The 12431-nt window shown below is 41.2% G+C and overlaps 1 protein-coding gene across 1 annotated transcript in view; it reads right to left on the reverse strand.

The window, feature by feature from the left end:
• Positions 1-10529: 10529 nt before the first annotated feature.
• The window catches only part of DSCAM (DS cell adhesion molecule), a 381453-nt gene continuing 379551 nt past the window's right edge, over positions 10530-12431 (reverse strand). Inside the window, exon 32 of the mRNA XM_042810976.1 lies at positions 10530-11445. Within this exon, the coding sequence (XP_042666910.1) occupies positions 11105-11445 (341 nt within the window). The 3' untranslated portion in view covers positions 10530-11104. The remainder of the gene's footprint in view (positions 11446-12431) is intronic.

Consider the following 12431-nt stretch of genomic DNA (forward strand, 5'->3'; position numbering starts at 1 on the left):
AGAAGAGGGATTTGATAATATGCATTGATATATCAGCATCACCTGGAAAAGAAATGGTGTTCATTTTTTGTATCTGGGGTTGTGGAGGAAGCATGGGTTCAAGTTGTGCAGCAGCTTCCCCAAGGGCCAGGGAAGAAAGGCAGGGAGGTCTCTCTACAGAAACTTTTTGGGGGAGGAGCCCAGTTGCAGAAGTCATTGCTTCTTTGCAACATAACTCCAGGACAGGAAAGCTGCTATCTGTCCCTCAAAAGTGTTGTGGCAATTAAAAAAGAATCATAAAACATGAAAATTGGAGTAAATTTGGGTTAGTCACATGGGATATTCTCTTATATGTTCAAATGGCTTTAAAACTTTACGCAACATCCTTATTTTTATAGTCCCGCTGCTCTTTTGTCTGTCAAACAGGAGCTTTTTGCCCTCTGACAGATGCTCTTTGGGTTGGCTGGGGTAAAATCCAGCTGTTGGAGAGCAGTCACATGAACACTACCTAGGGCTCAGAAATAGCCGAGAAAGCAGAGGGCTTCAATAAACACTTACTTGGATTACACTTTGGCTTCAACTTGTAAGCTGCACCAGCAGGAAAAGAGAAATGGAAATGTCAGAAAAGGTTGTGACCTTTAATATGCATGAGCATTTATGGAAAGCAAAAAACAAAACACCAAAGAACGTCTAATATGTATGCACCAGCCTGTAGCAGTGTTCTTTGCCTTTGGTAAGATGACTTCACCACAGCAGCCTGCAGCTCTGCTGTGCTATAGTGGTACCTGACCTTGGGACCCATCACTGGCAGGGCAGCCAGCAGTCATTGCTGCTGCTGCTGGTCCCCAGAGGGACCCCGGGTGCCACCAGGAGCAGATTTGCTTGGCTGCCCTCAACACCATCTATGAGCATGGAACACAGGATGCATAAACACAGTTTTGCCCTTGAGAGTGGAAAGCATTTTGACAGCACATGACAGAAAAGTACATGTGTTTCTCCTTTAGGATCTTCTTTTCAGGTGGTTGTTCAGCTGTTTGAAGGATTACTGTTATATCTGAAGTTGTCAGATATAGCCATTGCATTTAGTTTATGAAAATACTGGAATGTCTTCTATCTCTGCTTAAGAGTGCTGTTCTGAAAATAAAGAAGTTTGGAACAAAAGCATCTCAGGGTAAAAACGCGCAGACCTGCAAACATGGAATACAATGCCTTTAGAAATCATGCAGTAAATTCTTGAGTAGAAAAGGAAGGATACATCTTCCAGAAGTATAGGAAAGATTTCAATTTTAAAAAAAATCCATCAACTTTGCAGGTTTTTCTCCACAGTAACATACTTTGTTATAACTATTGTCTTCAGAATTTTCTTTCTTTCTTTTTAACAAACATATTTTTGTATATACACCTGCATGCATTGGTTCAGTAGATGTTTTCAAAAATTCTGAAGTATTCTGAGATGTAATTGACATCCTTCATTGTAAAACTGCAAAGGAATTCTTTTTTAATTTAAAATTGACACTTCTTCAGGCAGTGTATATTTAGGTTTGGGCCCAAGAGAATGCTGCTGGTTGCAAACATTAGATATAAAAGTTATCTGGAAGTCATTAGAATATCATAGATGCTCTTTTCAAACACAGTCATTGGGTAGCAAAACATCAGAAGATTTCTGCACATCTGGAATAACTAGGTTGCAAAGCCAACGTAATGAAGCTGGGAAATGCCAGAATTAGACACCCTTACAGTACTGTCGGCACTTACTCTTCTATGATTAAATGCATTATGACATAGGTTTTGACTTCTTGAGGCTATATCCTTCACCTCTCCAACTCAATCCTACTTCCATGAATGGAAAATTACTTCCTGTTTTCATTTATAGCACTTATGTTTCATGCAGAATTCACTGCTCTGTGTCCAAACTGAATGTAAAACCATAGAGGTTTCATGATTTTCATTTGACTTCACGAATGCTATCACCAGTGTCCAAGCACCCCCCCAAACATCTCCAAGTTTCTTTGCATGAGAGTGTGGTGAGATGAAGTAGCAATTACCCAAACCCTTTATCACAGCAAAGGAAGACGAAGGCCAAACTTTCAACTGATTTTTCAGAGCCCACATATGAACAAATTTGGAGAACCCAAAGCTAGAAGCTTCCCCTCAATGCCTTATAAGATGTGCAAATGAGGAACCAGAGAAATAAGATTTCTTCTTCTACTACTTCCAAATGTGGAAGTATTCATCTTTTTCCTGAGGTTCAGGATTGGTGCTCTGCTACTACTAATAAAGAAGAAATCTGGTCCTTGCGCTCAAGCTCTCCATGTGCAGTTCTTCTCCCCAGTAAATCACAGAACAATTTAGATTTGGGGAGTTATCCTGCACCTGCTCAGTGGGGCCAAGCTCAGATGTCTCAGGGCTTGCCCTCTTGAATTTGGAGTACCTCCAGGGATGGAAACCCCACTGCCTCTCTGGGCAACCTGCCACCAAGCTTGGTGGAGATGAACAAAGCCCTGAATTAAAACACTGAGTGACCTTGAAGAAAATACGTGATCCCTGAAGCCTTCCCTTCCTCATAGATATAGTGTGGGGGGGATAAAGCAATCAAGCTTCAGAGGCATTTGGTTACACTCCTGATGTATGCTGTAGATGTGCCAATGAAAAACTATACCAGCAGATTTCTCCTTATAAGACATACAGTTCCTAGTTGCCTAGTGTCAGAAATGTTGCTGTACTCTATTTAGAGACGAGAGTCCTATTTTCTAGGTATAAAATTAAATGAAGAGTTCACAGACATCTGAACATAATGCTTTGCCATCTTTGAGGTGACATCATGTCCCCATCAGAGCCACAGTAATATTTGACACTGCCACTGTTTCTAAATGCTGAAGTTTTCAATTTTGATTAAAGCTGCAAAAAGAACTGTGCTGTCAAGCATCGTCTTGATGCATCAGCAGCACATAGCATGTCTACAAGGCAAGACCTGATGAATTTCAAATTGTGGCAATTTTTGCCAAGGTGTTAGCTCTTGTTCTTTGCCATTTTTCATCCCTGAAAAATGCTGCCATTTGCTTTCTTTATTACAAGCTTATTTGCCTGCTTCTCTTAGCCTAACCCTCTCCCAGTGGTGGACTATATCATGCTTTCCACACACCCTGAGCTTGCTGACAAGTTCAGGCCCATCAGCATCAGCTGGTTTCTCATTAACCTAGAGGATAAAATTCCCAGTCTCCTTCAGGCCCAGCATGCAGAGATACACAAGTGCTACGCAGGGACACAAACCAAAGTGCTAGGTATGGGATTTTAATCCTGAGCTCAGTATTGAGTCTCAATGTCTGTCCAGATGCTCCCTTCTTCAGAAAGTGCAGCATGGATAAAGCATGATAACCCTTGGATGTGACCCAGAATTCTTTGTGTATTCAGATAATGGCAGAATGTTGAAAATGCATTTATTTTGCTCCCAGGGCAAAAAAAGAGAAACGTGCAGCTTACCAAGACAACAGAAAGTCTGAAACTTGACTTTTCCTATTTTATGAAGGAAAAAAACGAACAGTGCAAATACGTTCATTCTGTTTCCAGCCTGTTTTGAGGTAGAGGGTGGTATCAACTGCTTCCTGACAAATGAGGAAGACTACCAACGTCACCTAAAGGGTGAGGATCTGTTCTGGTGTCTGGGAGGAGCCTTCTGAAGCTCCTACCTAGAAGCTGAATCATAGAATCTCAGAATCATAGAAGTGCAGAATGGATTAGGTTGGAAAGGATCTCAAAGCCCACAAAGCCCCATCCCGCTGCCATGGGCCCCACCAGCTCAGGCAGCACAGGGCCCCATCCGACCTGGCCTTGAGCACCTCCAGGTATGGGCACCACAGTAACACCTTTTAGGATGATGCAGCAAATACACTTCCTAGGCATCTCCTGGTTGTAGGACTGTCTGGAAAGTGGTGGCTTGCACTGTTGAGAGGTGTGCAGGGAAATCCTCTTACAACACCGATGACAGCTGGCTCTGAAATGCCAGACTGACCAGAAAGGACCCTCAACCCTTCTCCAATGCCCCTGTTTGGGTTGGCAATACACACATGCCCCAGGAAGAGCCAAGAGAGGCCCTGCCCTGCACTCTGCTAGTTGTGTGAGCAATCCCTTGCTCACTAGTTTTGCTCCAGCTACTAAATTCCTAGTCTCCCACATGTCCAGGCTGCCCTGAAAGGAGTTTCACCCCCTCCTTTAAGTTGTATCTTGGCTGTCTTTGAAGTAATGGGAAAGCCTCAGAATTATTTTTAACGGGTCTCATCAGCTGCATTCTGCTAATGCCGGGCTGCTCCACCCACAGTGATGCTGCTTAGAAGTACTGGAAAGGGTTCACCTTCAAGGATGATGATTTAATTAGAAGTGCAAAGAGCTATGGCCCAGTGTGTCAGAGACTAATGGAGGAGCTTTTCTGCTCAGTGGAGAGCAACTTGCCAGTGCAGCCACTCATTTCTTTAGGCATATGATGACACACAGCTGAAGCTGTTAACGTTTAAAAAGAAAAAAAAAAAACCCAACTTATTAGAGTCCAGACAAGGATACTGCAATAAAATAAACAGCTTTTGGTGCTTAATCTGTTTGTATGTAGGTTCAGGTGTGATTATGTACTCTGCCACCAACTGTAATTAAGCTTTCTCTTTTCTCCCGACCTTGGGGCTTAAATGTAATTTGTTCTATAGGTAAGACTGGTATGAGCTCAGTGTTTTAATGTTCAAATTGATTTAGGTTACATTCAATTAAAATTTTCTCATGGAGGCATATAATTTTGCTATTACTAATGTCGGAGCAATTACCCAGAGGTGAAGAAGCTGACACAGAGCAGAGCCTTACAGCTTTCAAATACTTTCCTTCACAAAAAAAGTATCACTGTCAGGTGCTTTGGGGATAGAATAACTCACCTCCAAAACAGTCCCAGTGAGCTCCTGGTTTCGTGCATGTCTCTGGTTTCCCAGATGCATGGGAGGCAGCAGTTTGATGTTGTTCATCAGCATAGTGATGTGCGAGGGCACGGATCGGCTCTTGCACCCATAGGTGGGAGGTGCTGCTAGGCAGCAGGGATTAAAGGAAGGGGAAAAATATCCCTAATGTGAATGAAACTGCATTGAGAGACTATTTTTAAGCTCTCCATTCACCTGACGTGCTTGCTTTAGGGAATGCTGCATCATTAGGACCATCCACAGCAAGGCTTTGGATGATGGAAGATCTGTCACAACACATGGGTCAATGCATGCTTTGTATTTCCAAGTCCCCAGATGCAACGTTGCCTTCACTCCCTTCTCCCCCAAAAGCCTCCACTGCACTAAAAATAGCACCAGAACCAAATTTCCTATTACACTGTTGAATCAAGTGAATTTTGTCATCTCACAATGACTGGCACTGTTAAAAAATCATACTGGAAGAATTTTAGAGATAGTTTAATGGAACTTGAGCAATATTCCCTAATGATGTTACTGTATCAGTTTTGGTGATGTGTTTCTTTAATGACTGCATTTCTTTGTGTTTTTAATCTTGTTTCTGTGTTGTGTTGTGGATTTCCCTGCTCTCTCACCATTGTGTGATGTCCTTTTATGAGACATCTATCTTACCTGTTTTCAGTTGAGAGTCTAAAGGTCTGAACCGCGTTGTTTTTTCTTTATATTTTCTCACTGAGACTCAGATAATGAAAATCTGACAGATTCGGATTAAGACCTGTAAGTTCCAGAATTTATCTCAAAGTAAAATTATTTATTTCCATACTCAAAGAAATTGTCTTTGGCACAACACTTTCATGAGTGAGGTTAGGGATCGTTCTCTTTCAAGCTCAGTCCCAGAGATTTCAAAATCTTAACTTCTGTCAATATTTCCCTAAAAGTTCCATTTGTTTCCAGTCCAGCAATGCCAGAACAAGTACCTGTCACATCCTTCCTACTGAAAACCATAGAAAGCACATCCTACAGAGACAAGTATGCATTTAAATCCCAACTACTGTCACTGGAGAAGAAGATGCCACCTCTTGGTGTGACTGTGTCAGGTTGGTTCCAGATGTGAATTCTTGCTGGCGAATTTACATTGATATTTATATTTATACCTGGACAGGAGTTGAGATCCCCTTGCCCTTGGAATGCTCATGAAAGCCCAGAGAAAGTTAATGGTGCAAAACACTCTTTTCCCTGTTGCATCCCTGTGGCTGGCCACGAGAGCCCATTAGGCAGCTGCTGTGACATAAAATAACCTGACTAACACTAAGAGCACGAAGGAGGTGTCCGAACTGTATGTTTATTTTGCTCTTTCCATTTATTTATTTATTTATCTTTATTTTAAGAGAACTCCATTACTTCCCCTGCTAATATTCTTGGCTCCATTCATTTTAAAGCCTGAGTAGCTGGGTTAGCATTTTAGGCAGCTGAGCATCTAGGCGAGCATTTATGAACAAGCTTTGTTTCAGCTCTCATGAGACCCTACCTGGATTACTGCATTCAGATCTGGAGCCCCCAGCACTAGAAGGACATGGAGCTGTTGGAGCAGGTCCAGATGAAGGCCATGAACATGATCAGAGGACTGGAGCACCTCCCCTACAAGGACAGGCTGAGAGAGCTGGGGCTCTTATCCTGGAGAAGGGAAGGCTCCGGAGAGAGATTATCGCAGCCTTCCAGTACCTGAAGGTGCCTACAGGAAAGCTGGGGAGGGACTTTTTATAAGGGCATGTAGTGACAGGACGAGGGGAAATGGTTTTGAACTGACGCAGGGTGGTTTCAGTCTAGGAAGAAATTTTCTCCTGTGAGGGTGTTGAGAGACTGGAACAGGCTCTTCAGCAAGCTAGCCAAGCACCTCTGCTTCCCACTAGAAGCATTTATCTGGTGGTGCTAGCAAAGAGCTGCTTGCCCTATAGCCCCCCCTGCCATCCTTAGGAAGAAGCAAGGTGTCTGCACACACTGCTATGACTCTCACCTGGAGGAAGACAAGTGCCCGCACTTTTCAGCCAAGATAGGTTAATAACATGCTGGAGGAGTTTGCCTTTCCAGATGTCCCCTTTATTCCACCTATTCAATGTCCATACCTTAAGAAAAACAACAACAACAAAAACCAAACTCAGCCAACAAATCAGCCAATCAAAAAATCCCTTCATATATATCCAGCTGTGCAGGAAAAAGTCTTTTGAGATTTCAGAATAGAAAATATCTAATGGAATCACAGATTCATAGAATGGCTTGGAATAGAAGGGTTTGTAAAGATCACCCAGTTCCACACACACTAGATCATGTTGTTCAGGGCTCCATCCAACCTGATCTTGAATGCCTCCAGGGATGGGGTATCCGCCATGTCAAAGGCCTTGCACAGCTCCAGGTAGATGACATGGTTGCCCTTCCTTTGCCCACCAATGCTATCACTCCATCATAAAAGGCCACAAGATTGGTCAGGTATGATCTGTACTTCATGAAGCCATGCTGGCTGTCTTGGATCATCTCCCAGGTTTTTTGTATTTATCCCTGCTTACTTAAACCACGGAACTAGGCACAAACTTCTTATTGTCATTTACCAGCTGTGAGCTGGAGCTGGACATCATCTGGCACCTGACTGGGAAAGTGGGAAACCTACTTGCACAAACCTCCTCTTCACTCTCCAGTTGTCCCAGCTAGTGTCCATGGCTGGTTTTGGTTTTTGATAGTACTTGGTTTAATTATACCTCAACTTGCTTGTAAATCCTAACTCCTCTTAGCTACCTACAGTAACCCTGCTATAGATCTCACCTGGTTAAAAAAATAAACTATCAAAAGACAAACTTTTAAATGTTCACTACTGTCTTTGGTTGGGAATAGGAAAAACAAGCTCATACCTAAAAACAAGGAGAGGGAATAACTGCACTGGGTTTAATGTAATTGTGTTAATGAGAAAATTGAAGTTAAACAGTTAAGGGAATAAAGAGGAATAAAAGGGTTCTTAGAAAAGGCAAGAGTGAGGGAGTTGCTAATTCATTTGAGACAAAAAGGACAAGTTAATTAGTATCTGTGAATCATTGAAGGGTTAGCTAAGGTTGAGACACAGGGAAAAGTATAATGTAAAAAAGAGTTGGTCTCTCTAAGGAGCTGTGATTTTTAGTAGACAGAAGGCAGGGAAGAATTTTAGCTCTTAATTTCTTCCTTTGAAGTAGTTTGCAGGTCTCCTCTCACCCTCAGGACTAAGAGAGGATCACAGTTATGCGCAGGATGTGCTTTCCTTGATGGTCTTGTACATTAGTGCTTGTCTTTTGAGATCTCAAGCTCTTGCAAAATGTGTTTGTTGTTGTTGTTGCTGTTTTTTTCCCATTTCCACATATATTTTCCAAGAGGGCATTTAATGTGACAGATGTGTATTATATGTGATGGGATGTAGACATATAAGATCTGTGTATTTTGATTGTTATGTTACAGACAAGTATTTAAAATGGTACTGGCAGAGGAGCATCAGTGCATTTTCTCGTATCTTGTCCCTATGAAACAACACATACCGCAAAGAGGGGATTGTTCCCAGCTATATTGATCTGGGACGACAGATTTCTCCTACCTCCAAACCCCGCCTTGATGAGAGCAGGACAGGCATTCCTTTCAAGCTCCTGTTACACATTTAACTAGCTCTACAGCTCCAGCACTCTTTTGAAAATTAAGAGCCAATAAAGCCCCAAATCCAAGGGGACCATGTGCGTGTTTAACCAATTTTAACCAGTTGTGGACCTGCCATCAAATTCTTTGAACATGGGGCCCCCAAAAGTGCTTTCACTGCATAGCTGGTATCTTTCACACAAATGAGGAGAAAGCCTTGTTAAAATAAAGAAAGTTAGAACTTAAATGTAAATTTAGGAGAATACTGAGGGGCAAGAAGGATCCTGGAATGGAAGGTGAAAATGTCCTGAGATGCAAATCCTGAACAGTACAAAGAAAATCAGCTTTTGTATGTAAATGCAGTAGTGATGCCCCAGTCAGCTCAAGCTGAGTACACTGGAAATACTGTTGTGGGAATTAAAAAGAGTTGGATTGACTAAAAATCAAATCTCCAATGAAAAAAAGGTTTTTTTTGGTGAAATTTTCTACTGGATATAATAAAATAAATGTATCTCTGTATGCCTAAATTAGGTTCTTATTAAGAAAACTTTTCTCTATGAAAAAAAAATCAGCAAAGCTAATAAATAAGTTCATCTTTTTTAAACACGTATTTTTTTCATACTATCTGTAAATACTCTGTGGCCAATCTTTGCATCTTTAAAATCATTCTTTACAGAAGCAAAAGTGGGTGGTTTGGTTGTTGTTGTTATTGTTCTTTTTTATTATTTTTTAAAAATGTGTTTTAACAACATCTTGGTAAAATAGACCAGAAGGGAAATGCTTATTTAGTTGAGCAAGATCTCAGCTCTTCTCGGTAGTCTACAATAAGTACATACCTCAAGGACATCTTCATATGGCTTCTTCTGTAGAACTTTCCAGAAATTTAGTGCTTAGGCTTGACAGAGCTAAGGATGGAAATGCAACTTGATTCATTTCAAGACACTTAAGAACTCTGCTAAGTTAGTGCCATTATAGCAACATAATTGCAATAATAATAGCAATGAAACAATTATACATAACTGCATTTTTCTATTTTAAAACAACTTGAAAGGAGCATGGTGCAGAAATGTTTGAACTAGCGGTGCCCACACTGTCAGCAGCCTGAGAAATTGCATGAGTTTCTCAGCATGCTCAAGCTAATGCTCAAGCTAAATGAGTTTTACTGCTTTCAGATCCTGGTTAATATTTCCAACCAGCACTGAGCAGTGTGAGCATGAAGGATCACTAATTGGGGATGCCCTACACCATGTTTTCTTGATCAGGACACAAAAAGGTAGCCAGAACACACTCAAGGAGGCACTTAGCAAGACAGCTCCAACACTGTGTTAAAACGAATATTCAATCATTTATATGTACTATGTAGAATTACTTCTCATGTAATCAAAAGACGCAATAAAGTAATATGAGCTGACAGCTTCACCATAAAACGATTTTCTTCCTCTAGAGAAAGGCATGTTGGTCTTCGAACTGGAATAACATTTTCCTCCCTGTTCTCCTATTACCGGAAAAGCTGCAAATTTTTGCCAGTCTTTACGTAAGCAACTCACTTCTGTGTGCACTGCTCCCAAATGAACTGAAGAACCAACCCTGGGGAATAAGTCAAGTAACAGCAACACATTTCTTCTCATCCAGAATACAGTGAAACCCAACAAAAGCCTTCTGGCTTCAGATGAAGGCAATTCAGCATCTAGGTAAGTCTGATGGGGAAGAAGTTGCACTGGCCCTATCCTGGCTCTCTGCCCTGTTAGCAAAAAAGCTTTAGGAGAGTGAATCCAATTACTTTTTTTCTGAAAGGCATTACTCCACTTTTCTTTTCTGACCAAAGTACAAGAATACATATTTTAGAAGACAGTAATGAAATGCTTAGGGAAAACCAACGCTTAGGAAACACAAGTATAGCAGAAGGCAATGGAAGCAGACATCACAAATAAAGGCAGAAGACCCTTTTATTTCGCATAGACAAAATGCAAAGAGTGTCTCATTAAATTAATATTTAAAAAAAAAGCAAAACAAAACCAGTCCCCTCACTCCACAGACATCACTCATCCTAATTAACAACAAAAAAAAGAACAATCAAGGACCCATTTTCTAATTAAAAAAAAGTGCAAAACATGACAAAAGACTTTTTGTTTTCCCAAATCAATGCTCCTGCTGAATTCACAAATAGGGTGATTTTTTTTTTTAGTGATATTTTTTTTCCCTTTTTAATCTTGTTCGATGGAACTTCCAGTTAAAATGTTTAAGTTAAGTCTCCATGCACTTCGTAGAAAATCAGTAAAAACACAAATGCTTGTGAAGATCAGAAAACTGGACTCTTTTACCCAAAAATTCAGATGCCCAGTCAGATGAAGGTCACACTCAGACAGAAAAAAAGCAAGAGAGTCTTTGCACTGTCTGTCGCTCATATTATTAATTTTTTTTTCTTTTTTTGTCAAATATTTTGGCAATCTTCTTCTTTAATTATAAATATTGGAATTCAATAAAAAAAAGGTAGCTTTCATTGGATTTTTTTTTTCATTGTAAATATTTACAGCCACTGTCCAGCCATGCTCTTTTTGTTATACCAGGGTGTACGATTTTGCGTAGGGGTTGTTTCCTTTCAAGTGGCCCCGGGAGTCCAGCAGGGATTCTTGAGAGCTGCTCATTTTGGCAGCCTGTCCTAGCTCAGCTCCTTCTCGCTGAGGTAAAGTTGCCACAGCACCGGGTTGCCATGACTGAGCTTCTCTCGTGGAGGACGCCTCCATGGGGATTGGCTCCAGGACAGTGGGGCGCTTCAAGGTACGGCTTTTCTGTGGCTCCAAGCAGGCTTGCCCCAAACCCAGGTCTCTGTTTGCACCTTGCACACCGCGGTTCAATAAAAAGTCCATCCGAAGGTACGGTGGCAAATGCACAAGATCACCTGGGGAGGCAAAAAGGAGAAATACATGCTTACTTACAGCCCATGCCCTGGCTGGGGGTTTCAGGTGGGTGGGTTTGGTCAACTCAGCAGAGAATCTGTAACCGACCCGGCTGCAGCACTGACGATTATAGTAATAATACATCATCTCAGATACATTTCTCAGATGTAACTATGTTGTGTTCTTACGCAGTCAGTGGTAATGGACCAACTAGCTACTTGGGCAGCACCCTCAGAATGTTTAGCTCATATTTCTTATCTTGAAATAATGACTGTAGTGAGAAGCGCAATGTATTTTATGTTCTCTCAAGGCACGAAGAAGATAAATCAAAAAAAGCCAGTTGTTTTTCTCAAAATCCTAAAACAAAAGATCTCAGTCTTCACTTGTCAAAACCTGAATAATGTGAATGGCTGGGAGAGTTCCATGCCTTATTTTTCATTTTGAATGGAAACCTCCATGATTAGAATCAATGACTTCCAATCTAGAATCATTTAAAATCAATGCAAGAAAGTTAAGGTTACAGATTTATAGATAATTCTGAATAAAAGTACTCCTGTCCTAATATAACAATAACTTCCTGCCATCCATCATCGTTTTTAAGCCACAATGATTTTCCACCATTAACAGTCCCGTGGCCAGCAATATGCTGCTGTTCTGTGGCAACAAAATGCACCGCAACTGGCATCCTCGCTCTGGTATTACCCTTCTTCCTTTCTGTTCCCTTTTGCCAAGTAAAGTCTTGACAATACTCACATGGACATACTTGTGTTGGCATGAAATACATGCAGGAAATAGCCTTTTCAGTACTCCTTGTTTATTGTTTTCCCCGATTCATGAGCATTTCTATTTGTGTGTGTTGATGGCTCAGTCCAGAGGATCTGCCTTTGCAAAGCTGCTGAGTTTCAGTAGGTGCCTTGGCCCTGCTATCTGGAATTAAGCAGGCGTAAGCACTACCTTCCACTTATTTGTACATCTACGTGACCTGCTA

This window comes from Centrocercus urophasianus, unplaced genomic scaffold (genome assembly GCF_019232065.1).
Source record: "Centrocercus urophasianus isolate 14NV4802_14NV808 unplaced genomic scaffold, USGS_Curo_1.0 seq_12, whole genome shotgun sequence".
Taxonomy (NCBI): domain Eukaryota; kingdom Metazoa; phylum Chordata; class Aves; order Galliformes; family Phasianidae; genus Centrocercus; species Centrocercus urophasianus.